The sequence below is a fragment of the Pantherophis guttatus genome, chromosome 1 (assembly GCF_059756535.1).
Source record: "Pantherophis guttatus breed Tessera chromosome 1, ASM5975653v1, whole genome shotgun sequence".
NCBI lineage: Eukaryota > Metazoa > Chordata > Lepidosauria > Squamata > Colubridae > Pantherophis > Pantherophis guttatus.
The window spans coordinates 128,215,807-128,234,779 of record NC_142063.1 but is presented as its reverse complement, the minus strand read 5'-3'; the positions used below and the strand labels follow the sequence as shown (position 1 = coordinate 128,234,779).

At 37.8% G+C, this 18,973-nt stretch overlaps 1 protein-coding gene across 8 annotated transcripts in view; it reads right to left on the bottom strand.

Annotated features, from left to right (window-relative positions):
* KALRN (kalirin RhoGEF kinase) overlaps positions 1 to 18,973 on the bottom strand; it is a 589,612-nt gene that overhangs the window by 207,166 nt on the left and 363,473 nt on the right. For all 8 annotated transcript variants that reach the window (XM_034423023.3, XM_034422995.3, XM_034423032.3 and 5 more), the window contains one exon: positions 4,818 to 4,940. In XM_034423023.3, the coding sequence (XP_034278914.2) occupies positions 4,818 to 4,940 (123 nt within the window). The remainder of the gene's footprint in view (positions 1 to 4,817; positions 4,941 to 18,973) is intronic.

Sequence of the window (18,973 nt, the reverse complement as noted above, 5' to 3'; positions counted from 1 at the left end):
GCATTAGGAAGAAATGAAGAGAGGAGACGGCATCTTTTAGCTTTCAGGATAAAACAAAATACTTCATTTTTAATTATGATAATTGTATAATGGTACCTGTAACAATGGGGTGATGTCTAAGATTACTGGAGCTACAGTTCAACTGTATGTGGAAGGGATCATATTGGGAAAGACTATGCTATGAGATATTAAGTAATCAGAAGACAGTTGGAAGGGACGCTATCCATTGCTTCTTGTCCTGCCTTCTGGTGCTTTGGAAAACAGGCTGACTCCCCTCTTCTTTGTGACAGCCCCTTAGATATTGGAATACTGTTATCATGTCACTCCTATACCTTAATCACACCTAAGGTTATGTTTGCCCTGAGCAAAGGACAGTAATATATTAAGAAATACTGCAGTGGAGAACCACTGTTATTGCCACATCAGGAGAAATTAGAAATATTGGTGAATACATTGAAACCCTATCTATCTGTATCTAATAGCTAAAAATCATAATTGTAAAATAGATAGATAGATAGATAGATAGATAGATAGATAGATAGATAGATAGATAGATAGGCATGCAGGCAGGCAGGCAGGCAGGCAGGCAGGCAGGCAGGCAGACAGACAGACAGACAGACAGACAGACATTTCATACTTCTTAATCACCCGTCTCCCTGATGCTTTTTGATCGAAAATGCAGAAGTGTAAAAGGGCTTGTCATATTTATCAGAAGAGCTATGGTATTTCATCCCATCTAGAAATCATCAGTGTTAGTGGTTAAATGTCATAAATATAAATATCCAGTTAAAAAGGAAAAACATTCTGCATTCCTCTTATATTTCTGATATGAATTAGGTTCCTGTATTAATCACGGCAGAGCAAGATTCCTGGAATTAGTCTCTGACAGTTCTAAAAAAGTATAAGCATCACTGCTTACATAATCTCTCTTTTGCTCCAGGGATCCATTTCCAGAAAAATATTTGTTGAGCTGGAAAAGCAAATAAAGAGGCAGGAGGAAATGCAGAATATTGCAATATTAGCTCCAAAGTGCCTGGATAGCACTGCAATAAAAAGTTAATTCTTTTAAATATACAGGTATATTCTTCTCTCGGACACTGACCTGAAATTTAAACATAGCTATGGCTCTTTTAATTCTGAGCCTAAAGAGAAAAACCTAGTAGACTCCCACTCTGTAGCTGGAAAGTCTGCTGGCTATTTGCCAATTGTGAGTGCTAAGTCAAATCCAGTATAGCAATAGCACTTAGACTTATGTACCAATTCACAATGCTTTACAGTCCTCTCTAAGTGGTTTACAGAGTCAGCCTATTGCCCCCAACAATCTGGATCCTCATTTTCCGACCCCGGAAGGATGGAAGGCTGAGTCAACCTTGAGCCTGGTGAGATTCGATCTGCCAATCTGCTGGCTGCCGGCGATCAGCAGAAGTAGCCTGCACTCTAACCACTGTGCTACCGTGGCTCATAGGTGATTGTTGATGCTGATAGCAAGATTTTGGATCCTCACCTTGGCAGAGTAGCAGACCCTGAAACATGCTGCCTGCTAAAGAGAACCAGGAATTGGAGATACATGATTCCACAAAAGGAAAAAGTAACTAACTTTGTCTAAGAAGACAAAGCCTGGAACTCTAGCCATATAAGAACTTTCTCCAGGCTTTGTTGCAAGCAACTCTCCTGCTTTTTGATCTACTTTTCTGCATCTTTTGGTTTCCATGTTCCTCTTGTTCCTTACCTTCTAGATAGACCTTCAACTTGATCTTGGACCCGTTTCCCCAGCAGCACTAAATCTGTTATCTGTTTTTCAGAGAACTGTGTTTTCCAGCTTTGCGACTATATCCAGCCCATATTCATTGTTATCTTAGCAAAAACCGTTTACTGCAATAAACAGATCTCTCTTGGATTTATGATTCCTTGGAAGAGTTTATCTCCTTAGCTATAATGAGTAATTTACAACAAGGCAATTAAAGACCAGGGACTTGTAAATTGTATCTCTGCCTGCCTGCTTTCAGCCAAAGCTTTGCATAGGACACACAGAGTGAATGCTAAATTGATAGCAATGAGATATAAAGTTTCCTCCTCCTCCTCCTCCTCCTCCTCCTCCTCCTCCTCCTCCTCCTCCTCCTCCTCCTCCTCCTCTCACCTTGTTCAGCCAACATAAAAATTTTCAAGAAAAGTAATTCTGCATTTGCTATAGAATGGGAAAATTAGACAATTTGGAAGGAGTAACTTGTAAAAACACAATCAGCTCCTTTATCAAGTAGCCCTGTCTTGTTAAGGATGGAAATGGACCTACTTTAGATCACTGAAGGGGCCAAAATCTATCTTTCTGTTCTTTAAAAGGATAGTTAATATTCCAGATTCTTCTTTGACCAGACAGTGTTGCAGAACCAGTCAGAAGCAGGACATTGGGCCCAGTCCTATTTACAGTATTTTAACATGCATTCCTTAACTGTGAAATAAGTATATTCCAGGTTTTAAGCATAAATGTAAGAACTATCTATGTCAACAATTTTAAGGACAAGAACAAAATCTTTAATATCGTGTTGCCCTAATGGTTCTGGCTGATTATATAGTGGAACGTCTGCATGTCTTTAGGCCTTAATATAACCTGGAAACCATCTTTTGTATTAGGCCTTCAGGCCTGCCACCTTTACTATTGTGGGAAACTGGGCAGGTCTGAAGGCCTAATACAAAAGATGGCTTCCAGGCCTGACATCTAGAAGTCCATTCTATGTATTCAATGTATTTGGATGAACGATATCAGGGAGTAAGATGAACAGCTAGGTGTTGAGTGCTCCACAGATGGAAGATCAGAATTTATGATATTCTGATCTGCAAACTGTACCTAGCACTCAGAACCTGCTTTACTTATCCTTTAGTGATTCACTGAAGTTAGAGTTCTGACAGCAAAATGATTTGCTTCTTGCTGGCAGACACAGGTCCATAACTAACATAGCAAATAGTGATACGTGCAGTCACCCCAAGGATTCATAGAGTAGGAACAATGGCAGTCAGCTGTGAAGGCAATTTTTTTTAAAAGCATAGTATTGTTATATTGCTTTCTATTTTATCTGCTGCCGGCAGTTAAATGTGAAGTATCTTGTGTGTGGTGGGACAATCTTTCTGCTGATGTTTTTGATAAGTGACTTGATGTTGCTAAAACCATACATCTGCACTTACTTACAATTGGATATCTGGGAAATAGTCATATTAAAACCCCTTTTGAGAAAAGCAATCTATGAACTAAGAACGGGAAAGAGTTAATGCAAAGACCAGGCACATTCCTTTTTTAATATTTTGCTTAAGGCACAAAATGATACAAAGGATGTGAATCCTGTCCATGTATTTTGTGAAATGTTTCCAATGGGAGTAAATGTTTCCCAAATCAATAAAAAGAGAAGTTTTAACAATCTTGGGCCAAAGGGAGAAATGTCCCCCTAGATAGCTATATACACACATATTGTATATATATGCACATGTCTGTCATGATCAATTGCAACAGGTCATTGTTCATGTTAGCATCATATATAACAAATTACAGTGGCCAAATGTGGAAGCTGCCAAAATAGCACATAGTGGCTTTTCAGAAAAACCCATAGAAGATGAATATTTTACAAATGTCTTCTGGCCAAGCTCTTTTAAAAAGGAAAGTTGGATTTAGTAGTACCTACAGGAGCAAATCTAGGCAGGAATATAAGCATCATCTATCATGGGCATACCAATTCTCTTTAACTGCAGATCATTCAAAATAGTATAATCTCTAATTTATAGATTTAAATTTGATCTGTTCAGTTCAGTTCAAAATGGCCGTAGCATTCAAAAAACTGTTCAGGACTGTATATTTCATTTGTGTATTGGTGCATCGAATATATTAATAAAAATTATTTAAAAAAAAAACGTTCAGGACTGAAATGGCATTTTCATATACTGCAAGCCAACATACTGTAGAGCTTGATATCATCAGGAAATTATCTCACCCTCTAAAATTTTTATGACAACCAGTTTGGTATAAAGGTTAAGGCATCAGGCTAGAAAACCGGAAGACGGTGACTTTTAGTCCTGTCCTAGGCACAAAACCAGCTGAGTGACCCTGGGCATCGAAACTCACTTCTGAAATCTTGCCATGAAAACTATAAGGACATATCCAGGTATTTGCCAGGAGTCAAGGCTAACTCGAAGGCCTCAAATAATTTTTTTAAAAAATGATAGTTTTAAATTGGAAATTAAATACCATAGGTTTTAAATAATATAGATTATTCCTTATACTGATCTCTTTGGGATTCCATTACATTCCTTAGCTGCTACTGGTCTAGTTAATAGTCTCTGTAATTGATTCCATGTGTGATGAAAAGAGAAAGAAATAGCTGATTAGAGAGCCATTACCAAACAGTGCCAAAACTATATACTTTTTTAGCTGAAAAGTCTTGGAGATTATTGGCAAGATTGACTTGGAAGTATTTTCACAATCAGCATATACATGATATACTCCATACAGAACTCAGGATGAAAAAAAGATTCAGATTATGTTACCCTTGAACACTGAAGCTGTTTTGACACCAACCACTACCTCTTCATCATGTGAAGTGCAAAACTAGATTATCCTGGTTCCTATGGCCATTTTCTAGATCTACGGAATCTGGGATGCTAATGGATTTCAGTCCTTAGCTCTCCACATGCTGTTTATTTCTTATGCTTAATTAGGAACCCCCCCCCAGCAGTGTTTGAAACCACAAAGTTCCCAAGCCTGAAAGAAAACACACTGCAGTGCCACAAAAGTATTCTCAGTTACAGTAATATACCCAGAACTTTCACATATTTACCTGTGCTACTTCTTCAAAATCATCATGCCTTTTCTGAAGAGCTCGTGCTCTGTGAAGAGACTTCCCCACTCCAGTGTGTTTACTAAGAAAGGCCTCCCCATGATTTTCAATCCAGTCCAGGACCTGAACAACAAAGACAGAGGAGGAGGGGGAAGAGGAAGAGGAGGAGGAGGAGAATCCATTATTATTTTATTATTCTTGGCTGTTCAGCACACAACAATTTACCTTGGACACCATATTTCATAATGGATTGACAATAGTTGGAAAAATTGTCTATAGTTATATTCCATACTTGTCATCGCTTCATGCAATCAAATCCAAAATATTTTTTCTTTGTTCATTGATTAAGTATCATCACTGAATTCTAGCCATCTGTTCATTTCTGGATAACTGGCCCAGACTTGAAAGAAAAATGAACTTGCACTATTTTTACTAGAATTTAAAAATCAAAACAGCAATAAATAAAGAAATGAACACTCTCGTCCTATTTTCCTGTGTAAATACTGCTCAGGTCTTAGCCATCCATCGACTTAGCTCACATGGGCATGAGCATGTATTCCAATAGCAAAATAGCTCACCTCAGAACTGGAAGAACAGTAGAAATGTAAGTTGTGGAACTGGGTGTATGTTACTTAAACAGTGCTACAGTTGACTATGTTACGTAGCATTATAATACATTTGCTTTTCAAATAACATAAGCACTCAATGTACTCCAGTGTTTAGAGAATAAAAAACGAAGAGGCAAATCTATCACCAAGCTTTCAAAACTGTAAATTAATTTAACATCAAAAATATTTCATATATTCACATTTTTAAAAGGGTTAATACAACATAAATGCAAATGATACAAAACAAAATGAACATACGATGCTGTATCAGAAAACCACAGTATTCTATATTGACAATTATTCTCAAGAAATATTATCAAGAGCTGGGTGGGTCCATATGGAGGTGCTCAGAAATGTGCTCAACTGTGTTTTGAGGTGGGCATAAGCCATGAGCCTGGGAATTGGTGAGTGGTTACTGACAATATCAAAGTAAATTTGCCTGAGCTAGTGTACTTTATCACTGTAGCAGTGAATAGCAGTGTAAGATTTCAACATTTATTGAATAATGTCTTCTAATTACCAATATTAAATTAAATCCATCCAGCTTTTTTCAAACAAAATACTTTTAGGATATTTGGAGAAAGGCAGGAGGCTATAGATATATTTCATCAAACAAATTTATTTTAAAACTTTTAAAAACCTGTTACGTTTGTTTAAAATATTATAATGCTGTGTGTGTGTGTCAATGTGGTACTAGAACATAAAAAGATATAATAGTTAACAATGCTTGGATCCCCTACATCTTTGTTAGATTTTAGAAAAGCAAATATTATAAAAGAAAACACTGTCACATTTCAGAGACAATGAACTGCTATGAGATGTGAGGTTCCTGTGATCTATCTTAGAGCCAGTATTTGAACATGGATTTCAACAGTAAGGATGATGTGATAGTTTCTGACTAACTCTGTTGACATTCTATTGACATATCCTTTACCATCCTACCTGTCATTGGGAAGTCTTTTTGCCTTGCATTATGTGAAAATTGGGAGATCATATTTCTTGAAAGGGATAAACACTGTTCAATAAGGCTAGAGAGAAGGCTAGACAGAAATTCCCTAAAAATGGGTTCCAGAATCAATCCGAAAGCTCAGAAGACAAAACCTCTGGTCCCGGTGAACAACCCAGATTGGATCCTGCAACAATATCTTGGGACATGTGTATTCGTCTTCATTTGTGATTGTTCAATAAATTCACATACTCACAAAGAGAAAACCATTACTTCTTGTTTATGTCATGCATTCAGTTTTAAGTCTGAAGAAGGAAGATAAGCAACCTAAGCTTCTGTCTGAAAATTTCATCTAGATCAGGGCTGTCAAATGTGGGCCAAATGCATTACGCGCTGGCCACACGCACACCCGGTTTAGCGAAGGGGGAAAAAGTCCTGATACATCACGTGATACTGCTGTGACGATGTGAGTTTGACACTCCTGAACTAGATTCTGAGCCAAAGCCAGAAGTCGTTCAAAGTTTAAAACTCTTCAGGTTCCTATCACCTAGCGCCTATTGTGCCATTTACTTCTACCCTGTCAAAAAATGCACCAAGCAAGTAAGTATAATCTATTTCCATATACAGGTAAGCTGCATGGCTTGCAATGGGTGGATTAAAGGAACAGAACTCTTATAAAGTTTATTGAAGGAAAATGCTTCGTTCGGAGCTATCCTTGGTACTGCAGCTATTTGTTGTATTTGGAGATTAGGTACACAAAGACAATGTTCCTAAGAAAATTGCACATCACTTGGTGTACTGTACTTTGAGTGAAAGACACATCCCACATATCTGTTGTTATAAAATACATTTATAACCAAAATATGATTTTCTACTGAATTCATATTTTGGGTTTCAAAGGAAGAGAATATCTGTAGCTCAGGATTGAACTAAATTCTTGATGGGTTCTTGCTGAACTGAGTTGAACTGTGGATTGAACTGAGTTAACAGAATGTAAGTGAAAGATCTTACTTTTCTCTACACTGAATTTCATTTTGTTGGATAGGGCCCAGTATTCAAGTCTGTCGAGATCCATCTGGCTCTTAAGCTTATCATCTGGGATATTAGCTACTTCTGCTAGCTTAGTGTCATCTGCAAATTCCCTTCTATTCCCTCATCTAAATTGTTTATGAAGATATTGAAGAGTACTGGGTCCAAAATGGAACTCTGGGGTACCTCACTGCTTATTCCTTCCATATTACATTGAGGACTACACATTGAGTGCGATTTGTCAACCAGTTACAAATCCATCTGGTGGTGATGATGTTCTATCCCATATTTTTCTAGTTTACCAAGAAGTAAATTGTGGTCTACTTTGTCAAATGCTTTACTGAAATCCAAGTATACTATTTTTTATTTGAGGGGGGATTTTTATTGGAGAGGCTTAAAATTTAGTTTAAAGCTAATTTTATTTGGGGACGGTGTTTTGCTATTCCAGGGCTTCTAAGAAGCCATCTCACGCCAATGATCCTACCTTGTTAGTTCCAGCAGAAGAGGCCTACTTCGGATCCCTTCTGCCAAAGAAGTTTGGTAGGTGGGTCCTGAAGAACAGCCTTTTATGCTGTGCCTCCCACCCTCTGGAATATTCTTCTGTTGGCAGTTAATATATGATTTGTTGTGAGGAATGAATCATGTTGAAGGAAGTGAAAGTGTCTGTGTGTAAGAGGTACTTCTGCCTACTTTGTATCAGTAAAAGCATAATGGTAAGTTAAATGCAGCAAGAACAGATTTCTGAAAAGAATGTGTGGGTCAAGAATGAATGATTGCTGTATGGAGGTGGATAAAACAAATGATGAGGTATAGCGATTGCTCTTGATATAAACTGGAATCAGTTATAGGATCCACTTTGGGTCAGTCTGGATTTAGTTAGAATTCTTTATCTTTTTTTCTTTATCCCTGTCTTTAGTTCCTTTTGTTCATTTCTTCTCTCTTCTTTTCTTCAATTTATATAACAACGCTTCCTCTAAAAAAGGAATAGAAGATGGATATATTTGGTGTGTACAACAGTCACATTGTGTGTGTACGATATTAGTGGAAAACAAAATCAAAATTTCATAATATTTACATGCATCTTTTTCTCTTTCAGGCACTGGCAGAATTAGCCAGAATAGAACAGCTGGTATTTTTTGTCAAACTTTAACTTCCTTAACATGGCTACTAGCAGATGTTTTGGCATTTTTACAAGGGTAGCGCTGGTACACATGAATATCACTAGGCCTTGTCTTTATAATAGAAGAATAAACTAATCCAACTGGAAATAAATTAATTATGTCAGGGAAACCAACCGACTGTCATTGAGGCAGTTAAAAACAATTATGTGTTGGTCCACAGGATTCCTGTCCATTTCAGCAGAAATGATTAGCTTACCAATACTGCATCTCTCCCTTACAAACCCTTTCATCTGAAGTCTTTCATAACCAGCCAAGCAATCCAAGTGATCGCAGTAGTTCTTCTCTAGGCATTCCCGAGAAAAACATTCATGCTAATCCATATCATCATTCTTCTGCCATATCATGGTGGGTTTTTTTCCCCTCTCTCATCAAGTTCCTTTACTTGACTTCTAAGAAACAAGCTTCAGGCTGGCTTTCACTCTTCTTTTGTCTGCCACAATGATCCTGGGAAATTTAATCTATTTCTGAGATGTATCATAAATCTGCTTAGATTTTCCAGGCAAGGTTGAATTTACCATTTCTCCCTTTATTACTTCATTTTTTTTTTGATATGGACGCTAAGAGTAGGGTTCATGGCCTTCTTCATTCAGGATTCATCTCCTATGGAATCATTCTGTAAGATTTCTTTGATTTGCCTTTTTTCCATGCCCCCTCCCATCCTAAATCAGTAATGGGCAAAGAGCAACCATAAAAACAATTAATATTAAAATATATTATACTGGATTTGTACACGTGTTGTTAATAAACTTAAATTACACTGTCACCAGTAATATAGTGAAGTTAATATTTGTGTCTTTTCCTCATTCCTTATTAAAAATGAAAAAGTAAAAATTTTCTCCACTGTGCTATGCGTGAAACGTAGCCTCATCGAATTAGAACAAAAATAGGTAAAAACTAAGATCAGTGAGTACCTCCAGAGTTTTCGTCATGAAAAAGAAGGTGATTACATTTGTATGGTACCACATAAGATTTCTCTGCCTTCTTTACCAACTGCCCACTTACAAATGCAACCTTTAAAGTTCCCTTTTCCCCAATGATGTCTTCAAAAATACACAGGTGTTGCTCTGCAAGTACGGGTAGTCCTTGACTTACAACCACAATTGAGCCCAAAATTTCTCTTGCTAAGTGAGACAGTTCTTAACTGAGCTTTGCCCCATTTTACAATCATTCTTGCCACAGTTGTTAAGTGAATCACTGCAGTTGTTAAATTAGTAACATGGTTGTTAAGTGAATCTGGCTTCCCCATTGACTTTGCTTGTCAGAAGTTTGCAAAACGGGATACTGCAACCGTCATAAATATGAACTAGTTGCCAAGCATCCAAATTTTGATCATGTGACCATGGGGATATAGCAATGGTCATAAGTGTGCAAAACAGTCATAAGTCATTTTTTTCAGTGCTGTTGTAACTTCGAACGGTCACTAAACAGTGTTGCTGTAACTTGAGGACAATCTGTACCATGCTCTTCTAGAAAGTATAAAGGAAGTAATCCAGGAGCTGTTGTTTCAAGTACTTTCCAAATACTGTGTCTTCCTCCTTTCCATTATAATATTTAGGGATTTTTCTCACATACATAATAAGCGCTTGAGACAATGAAAACAGAACAGACAGTTTGTTTTCTCCTTGAAGGAAAGAGCAACTTGCAAATTTATTGATCACTGTTTGCTCAACAAAGCGAAATTATGGAATAAAATTAAATGCAGAGGCAATTGCAACACTTAATCATTTCCCTTTATTCTCTCGCCAACATTGAGTCAAGAAACATCCTCAGGGTCCTTCTGCAGGGAGGTACTAAAACCCAGCAATCCAATCTGCATGTTTCATTTTTCTATAAATTGTCTTTCTGCTGTACAATTAATAGTTTCATCCTACAACTCTACGGAGCTTTCTAAAGCTTTAACCATAAAAACAATTAACAAAACTTGTTACAAAAGCAAAAACAAAACCAACTTCTGTTTTCTGATTATATGGGTGAAATGAAAAGAGAGAGGGGAGGCAGAGAGAGAGAGATAGAGATAGGGAGAGGGGGGAGAGAGAAGGAGAGAGAGGGAGAGGGAAACAGGGAGGGAAGGAGAGAGGGAGAGAGAGGGGGAGAGGGAGAGGGAGGGACGAAGAGAGAAGAGAGAGAGAGAAGCGGGAGAGAGAGGCAGGGATGGAAGGAGGGAGGGAGGGAGAGAGAGGGTGGGAGAGAGAGGGAGAGAGGGAGAGAGAAACAGGGAGGGAGGGAGAGAGGGGGAGAGGGAGGGACGGAGAGAGAGGAGGGAGAGAGAGAAGAGGGAGGGAGAGGCAGGGACGGAAGGAGGGAGGGAGGGAGAGAGAGAAAGAGAGAGAGGGTGAGAGAGAGAGGGAAAGAGGGAGAGGGAAACAGGGAGGGAGGGAGGGAGAGAGAGGGGGGAGAGGGAGAGGGAGGGACGGAGAGAGAGGAGGGAGAGAGAGGGAGGGACCGAAGGAGGGAGGGAGAGAGAGAGAGAGAGAAGAGGGGGAGAGAGAGGCAGGGACGGAAGGAGGGAGAGAGAGAGAGGGAGGGAGAGAGATCTACAGTAGGAATTCATTTTAAACAGTGAGTTCAATTTAGTTCTCATACTCAAATCCTGGGCTTGGATTTGTTTAATTCTAGGTGTTATTCTGATTGTTAGCAATCTAATGTTGCAGTAAGAAGCAAGCTATATGGGAAACCAAACCATACTGGAAACCTTAATCTGCTCACCAATAGTCTAAAATATATTCATCTGCTAAAAATTGTCTGTGCTATTTGGTTTTTATATTTACGTGTATTGATATGTACATATGTATGTGTATATACTATATGTATGTGTGGTTTTTTGACACATACGTACATGTGTATGTGTATCTCTCAAAAGTGGTACACAAACTTATTATTAACCACTATACAAATATGGAAGGACATATTAGGATGTAATAAGTGCTATTAATATTCATCTAGTTTTAAATCAGTCTTATTTCTTAAAACACTTTTTATTTTATCATCATGGGTTAATTCATGACCATGAACAATCTGAATTACTTTGACCTCTTCTTCCAGGTTGCTTAAAAAAAAACCTAATCTGGTATATTTTCTCTTGATTGAGTCCTAATTTGTTGATTAAGTACTTAATTATACTATTTATACTACTGGAAACAAACTACAAATAGAAAAAATAAAAATAAATCCCCAGTCAGTTTCAATTATTATATTATTAAGGGTAGATTGACTATTTAATATAGTAGGATGAAATATTAGATATTTAAAAATGGAAGTTATCATTACAAAGAGAAAGGCATTCAAATTTTAGGTGGCTCAAAGTGCTAAAAATAACGGAATAAATGTACTTTCCAGCACAGCAAGATAGAAAGAGTGTTGTTTGCATTGACATACAGTATAATCATGCCTGCTGCTTCCTCTGCAATGAAAGAGTTGAAAAGATTCTATGAGAAGTTTTTGTTTTTGTAGAGAAATTTCCATGTTGATTTAAGATATTACTGTGGGCCAAATGGTACAATCATCCAAAGACATAGAACTTTGTGTTCAACAAATTTGTCACGTTACATCATGCTGATATTTTTATGGTCTACTTTGTTCTGAGATTACAGACAACCAGAGTGACTTTCCACCCACTGGCCAAGATGCTAACCCCAAATGTTCAAATAAGATAATTCATACATTTTTTCAACTCCCTCCCTCCCTCCCCCTCCTCCCCCTCCCCCCTTCTCCTCTTCCTCCTCCTCCGCTAAAAAATTGAATCTAGCAAAACCCTAATTTTGCTATACATATTAATGCAATCATGCTATTCCCTTTGGGGATAAGCAATATTATGCAAACCCACAAAAAGGAAAGGTGAACAAAATATATTAAAGGCAAGAATTAAAAGAAAAATCAAATTAAAGTTATCTTACACCAATACCTTTTACCATACCACTCCATACTGTTCTATTCATCTATCCATGTCACCTAAGAGAATGACATTATGTTTTATATTTTATGTCATATTGTCATATAGTACGCCTTATTTTAATTGTGATGCTCCTGACATGAATAAACAAACAAACAAACCTAACTTTTCTCCATATCACATTAATTCAGCATGTTTAACATGCTTTTCAAAAGACTCACCTCTAGTTCTTACATTATCACCATTTATTGGAGTATAACATGTAACTATCCTATTGACTGGATGACACTGATCAATACTTTCTGACATACACTTTAGACCTCTTGTTTATAATTAAACCTACATCTCTTCTCCCCTGCATATATTCATTAACTCTACTCCACAACATCTTCATTCACAGTTCAACTTAGCTTTCACTTTGCATATCTGCTCTTTTTTCTCTTTATAGCTTCCATGAATTCATTTTTTATTTCTTTAGTCTAGTCTACAATAAACCATGGTCTTCAGTAGATGGCTGCACAAATACCAATCCTTATTGACTCTCATAGTTTTAGTCAATCAATACTTGGCTAACAATACTCTCAAGAAACGAAGAAAAGTGTAGGCTAGATTACTAGGTTTAGTTGTATCTGCCATTTGCAATACTCCCCAATATGGAGAAGGGCAATGTTCATTTCTGGCACAACTACAGTCCATGTGGCTACAAGCAGAGCAGAGGCTTTCAAAATGCTGCCTTTGCTAGCATTTTCTCCTCTAGAGAAGAGAAGGAGGCTAACAAAACAGTTGGATCCCAGAGGATAAAATGCTACAGGCACTGAGCCAGCTTTGCTAGCCATTATTTCTCCAGAGGAGAAAAGGCAAGTGCACACCATTTTCACAATGCGATTTGGAGAAGGAGCCTTCCAAACCATCCCAAGAATAAATCGAGATGGAACAAGGCAATGGAAAGGTAAGTGGTGGGACAGGGAGACAGTCTGTACCATTGGGATAGCTCAGCTGACCAACACCTCTCTGCTCCTGCTAGATTTCCACATGCCTGTGGATGCTAGGCCTCCCCCACCCTGTTGAGGAACCTCTGTATGGTTGCTCAATGACCTACACAGTCACTTAAAAACCTCAATAGGGAGAGCTCAGATTGCAATTGTTCAGTGAGCAATTTACATGGGTACCTCACTTAACAATTACAGTGATTTTCAATAAAAAAATATGGGTTCTATTATGGTCATAAACCAAGGACTGCCTGTATAGGAGCAGTACATCAAAAACACCAAGATTTTTGTAGTTCTCACATACAATTAAGAACAAGTTTTAACTTAGACAAAAGACAACTGGAACTGGATGATAGAATATGAGACTGCCTTGTGTAGAAATGAACATTGCTAAAATATATCAACTCTTACTGAAATCTGAATAGATTTGAGGTCAGATTTGTGACAAATTTTTGGTTCTTACCTTTAAAGTGCTCCATGGCTTAGGACCTGGGTACCTACGAGACCACCTTCTGCAACCGATAACCTCCCACCAACCAGTACGCTCCCACAGAGTGGGCCTTCTCAGGGTACCGTCACTAAAGCAATGTCGACTGGTGGTTCCCAGGGGGAGAGCCTTCTCTGTGGGGGCACCTACCCTTTGGAACAGGATACCTCCAGGGATACGAATGATCCCAGATCTCCGTACTTTCCGTTGTGCACTTAAGACCTTTCTGTTTCACCAAGCCGGGCTGGCATAAATTTTTCTAATTGTCTAAATTTTATGCTGAAGATCTTAACTTAACTGATGAGCCAAATTGGCTTAATTATTTTAAATTGCTTTTATTTCACATTTTTATATGTATGTTATTTTGACTATTCACCGCCCTGAGTCCTTCGGGAGAAGGGCGGTATAAAAATTAAATAAATAAATAAATAAACAAATAAATAAATTTAAGGTCTGTTCTTGTATGGGACCATTTCCCCTCCCAGCACAGAAGGCAGGAGAAATCTCCTGACATGTTGGGGGAATGGACTTCAAACCCTCCATTCATTCCGCTAGCAAGAAGACTGCAAATCTTCTGATTCCCTACCTGCAATTATCCTCAGAAGACGCAAAAGAGGAGAATGATTTGTAAATCATTCCATATTAGAACATCTGCACAATCTCCCTTTATTAGGAAAAATAAACCTCTGCTCTCCTTTGCCTCAATAAGCAGTTAGAAAAATCGAAGAATTTTCACCTTAACTATCCTTAGAGGTCTTTGGCATTGTCCCAAGGGACATTAATAACCTTAAGATCTTCCTTAAGTATTTGGTGCCAAGTTTTCTGAGGTCGGACTCATTTCCTGCGAATTACACTGCGAATGATTGAAATTGCTGGAAAACACTTGCTGCCCAATAGGCTTTGCACAGGACCTAATGATAATAATGAATCCTTAGAGGTAAAGTAGTAAGTGGTTGAAAGAGACTTAACTTTTCCCTTGAGATAAAAGAGTGTGGTGCTGTTGGTGGAAGCTGGCTTGTTCCATGATCGCACCCTCACTCTGGAACAGTCAACCCCTCCAAGGTATCTATGTCCGAACCAGCCCAGCTACTCTTCTTAGATATTAGGAGAATAGTGAACATGCTGTTGTTTCACCAAGCTTTTCTGAATCCATCACAGTATTGTCAGAGTGCACACAGCGTGACTATTTTGAGACAACCCAGGAGCAAAATACAGTTTGTTTTTCAAATAGTGGTTTATATACAAGGAATATATACTGTACATACATGTACTAGGCAAAGTCAGGCAATAACGTTGGTTATCACCTTTAAAGCGCTCCATGGCATAGGACTTGGATATCTTCAAGACCGCCTGCTGCTACCAATGGCCTCCCACCGACCTGTGCGCTCCCACAGAGAAGGCCTCCTCAGGGTGCCATCGGCCAAACAATGTAGACTGATGGCCCCCAGGGGGAGGGCCTTTTCTGTGGGGGCACCTGCCCTCTGGAATCAGCTGCCCCCAGAGATATGAAGAATCCAAGACCTCGATGCCTTCCGCCGTGCCCTGAAGACCTTTCTTTTTCAGCAAGCCGGGCTGGCTTAACACATTTTAAAATGTTTTTAATAGGTTTGTTATTGTTTTTTAATTATGGGGCCAAACGCATATATATATTTTTAACTGTATTTTAATGTTTGTATTTATGTTTTTACTTCGGCTGTGCACCGCCCTGAGTCCTCTGGGAGAAGGGCAGTATATAAATCTGATAATAAATAAATAAAATAAAAATAAATAAATCATCAACTACAGCACGGAAGCACACACGGAGAGAGAGAGAGACACCCTCACAGGGCCTCTATTATATAGACAAGTGATAACCCTACTGACTCATTCTCATTGCATCATCATTTCAGTTTACAGCCTTACAGCAGCTGGTCAGCTATTAAATCATTACCCTGACAATCATTTTAAATTAAGTTTTAATAAAATTTGTTGTTTCCTCATTTGTTTTTAAAATTATATTTATGATTTAAGTGAGTTATTTGGAGTATGCGGATTAAGCAGAATGTATATTATAAAAATAAATAAACTATACAGTGAATAAGGAGATCTCTTATTTATCAGTCTTGAATCTCCCACAATTAAGCTTTGTAAAGAATCCCAAATTCTAATAACATGACAGAGCCGAAATAATACTCCCTATTGGCTTTCCTCCTATCACACCTAACTTTGCAAAGTTTGTCCTAAATAGCTTTTACTGGATTTCAAACCAAAAATATGAAAATATAATTTCCCCTCATAATGAAGATATTACAATTTTACATGGAAATAAATCTGCATTACAAATATCTATTTTAAAATGTACAAGATCATCACCATGCAGCCTGATACACAGATATTTTGTTTTTAAAGAAAGAGATTGTTACTCTCTAATTAGAACTGCTTTAAAGCATGAAGCAGAGCAATTTGTTCTGATTAGCAACTCTGGGAAGGAGAGAAAAATTATAATTTCAGGCTACCTTACTATGAAAGTTCAAATCAAATTATTTAAATGGATAGTTAATAATGTGCTCTCCCAAAAATATCCTGTGGAATTTTTCAGTACATAAAAATGAAATTATTCTGTTTATGCAGTTTATATATAAGCATTATTGTTTTATTTCAAGAATAAATTCATTTAAGGGTATTTCCTTGCAGTGATCTATTTTACCTCCTCAACTGCAATAGACCATTTTAAGGTGATGTGAGGGAATCCCCATCCCCACAACCCTGAAAAGAAAGAGATTTGTGGTTGAGTCAACCAGTGCTCCTTCTACCTGGCCAAGAAGGAAGCTTTAATTGGTCCACTATAAATTGGTCTGCTTAATTGGTCCACTTTAATTGGTCCACTATAAATGGTTACAAAGGTTATCCTCCAGAACCTCCAGACCCCCACAACTGTGACAAGGGTGACTAGCTCTGGAGAGATACAGGGTTAGAAGGGAAAAAAAGAAGAATGGGCAAAATGGGAAAAAAAAAGTGATCTATTAATTTTGTTCCTGTTACATAAAAAATAATGTGTGGCTATTATGGTCTGTTGCACAGTCAACCAGATGTTCAGACTGGATTTGGTATTTTTATCCACCTATTGAGTCCTCCTTAATGTCCCAGGATAGGTGGATGTTATTTGATGGGGTTAAAGGTATCATTGCAGGAGGTAAGTTGTTCCAAGTACAGTTGCCTTTTGCAATTGACTGATGGTGATTTTGTCAATGCCGAGGGTGTTCAAGAGGTGTTCCAGTTGTTTTGGGGTTGCACCCAAGGCACCTATTACTATTGACACCTTTGCTTTCTTTTGCTACAGTTGTTGGATGTTCTAAAGAGAGGAAAGGAATCAGACAGCTGACAATTAGGAGTTTAAGGAAGGGTATTCTTAGCAACGGACAAAGAAAGGCAGCTTGAGTGAATCTGGAAAAACTGTCGCTAGAAAGGGAACAAACTCTTCCCACATTCTTGAAAAGAATTTAAGTTATAGTGAAAGGTTATAGAAATGAAGGGAAGAGATCAGAGGAACAGCTTAAGGGGAGAGGAGATAATGACTCTAGACATCTTCTCCTAGATTACTGGCTGGAATTGATTTCTCCAATAATCCAAGCAATTGAAACAGCAGCTGGGGGTGAAAAGGAGCCATTTCAAAGCAATTTAAGTATCCACAAATGAAGATTTAAATAAACCTGCTTCCTTTGATTATTTCTAGCTCTACCTACAGAGGAGGAAGGATGCCATGGCACAGGGGGAAAAAAAAGGGGGTGTGTGTGCAATTGATATGCGTCTTAGCAGGTCTGATCCAGCACCCTGCATCAGTGTATATTGAGGGAAAGAAGACAATAAAACTCTCATACATCTGAAAAATTAACGGCAGATTTACTCCTTTGGTCTTATTGCTGCTACTACTGTAACACAGACAACTGTGTAGATGTAAATGTTAAGCCAGGGGCAGAAATCTGAAGCAGTATGAATTGTAATATGTACATTCTGACATTTATGTCTACAAAGACACGAATATGTTATTACAAGATTAGTGTGAAGGTCTTAGAACTGAATCAATATAGTAATTGAAAATACAAACACCTGTCACTGTATTCTAGAGAAACGAGGGATATTTCCTTCATTTAAAAAGGATTAAAGACATGGTTGCCAGGTTTGTTGAATCAATATTGGCTTCACTGTTACATATTGGCTTAGCATATGCACTATTACATGTGAATACCTACTTCCTAATAGTAAGGGAAGAGAAGACAGTTAAGAATAGGAAAGGAGTTACTATAAGGCAACAGCGATAGTTTTAAAAATTGTCATAGCAGGAACAATGTGTATTATATTATAATAGTTTGATATACTAAGCTTCTAAGTGTTCAAAACAGTTCAGAAATATTATTTTATCATAAATTTTAAACAGTAATCCTTTAAAACAGAGTTCCCCAATGTTTCCAACTTTGTGGACCAGCAAGGGGGGTGGGGCGGAGAGGGGATGGTTCTGAGCAAGCAAGTGTGCACAGCTCCATTTGGGCAAGTGGCGTTCACGCACACCTGCTGCTCACTTAAATGGAGTGTGCACACGTTCTCCCACTACTCAGGCAAGTGAGGATGCGTGTGCATGCACACTCACCTGCTGCCCCTTTCCATGGCCCAGTTGCAAATCCCTCATGGCCCACAGGTTGGGGTGCTTAAAATAAAATTTTAAAATAATATATTAAAATATATTAAATATATTTTAATAATATATTAAATATATTTTAATAATATATTAAAATAATAATGCTTTAAAATAAAGTACTAGTACTTCTGTATTGCAGTCTTGTAAACCAAAAAGTAAACTGTGAGATTGCAAACTACTTAAGACCAAAATGAGAAATAGAACGGGAAATCAGAAGTCACATTATATCTCATTTGACAGTTTCCTATATCTTAAATCCAAAGAGGGAAGACTGCAGGAAATCTGAAATCTGAGACATAATTCAGACTTCAAAAATATTTGTGCACTAAGATGTTCTGGTTATACAATATAATTG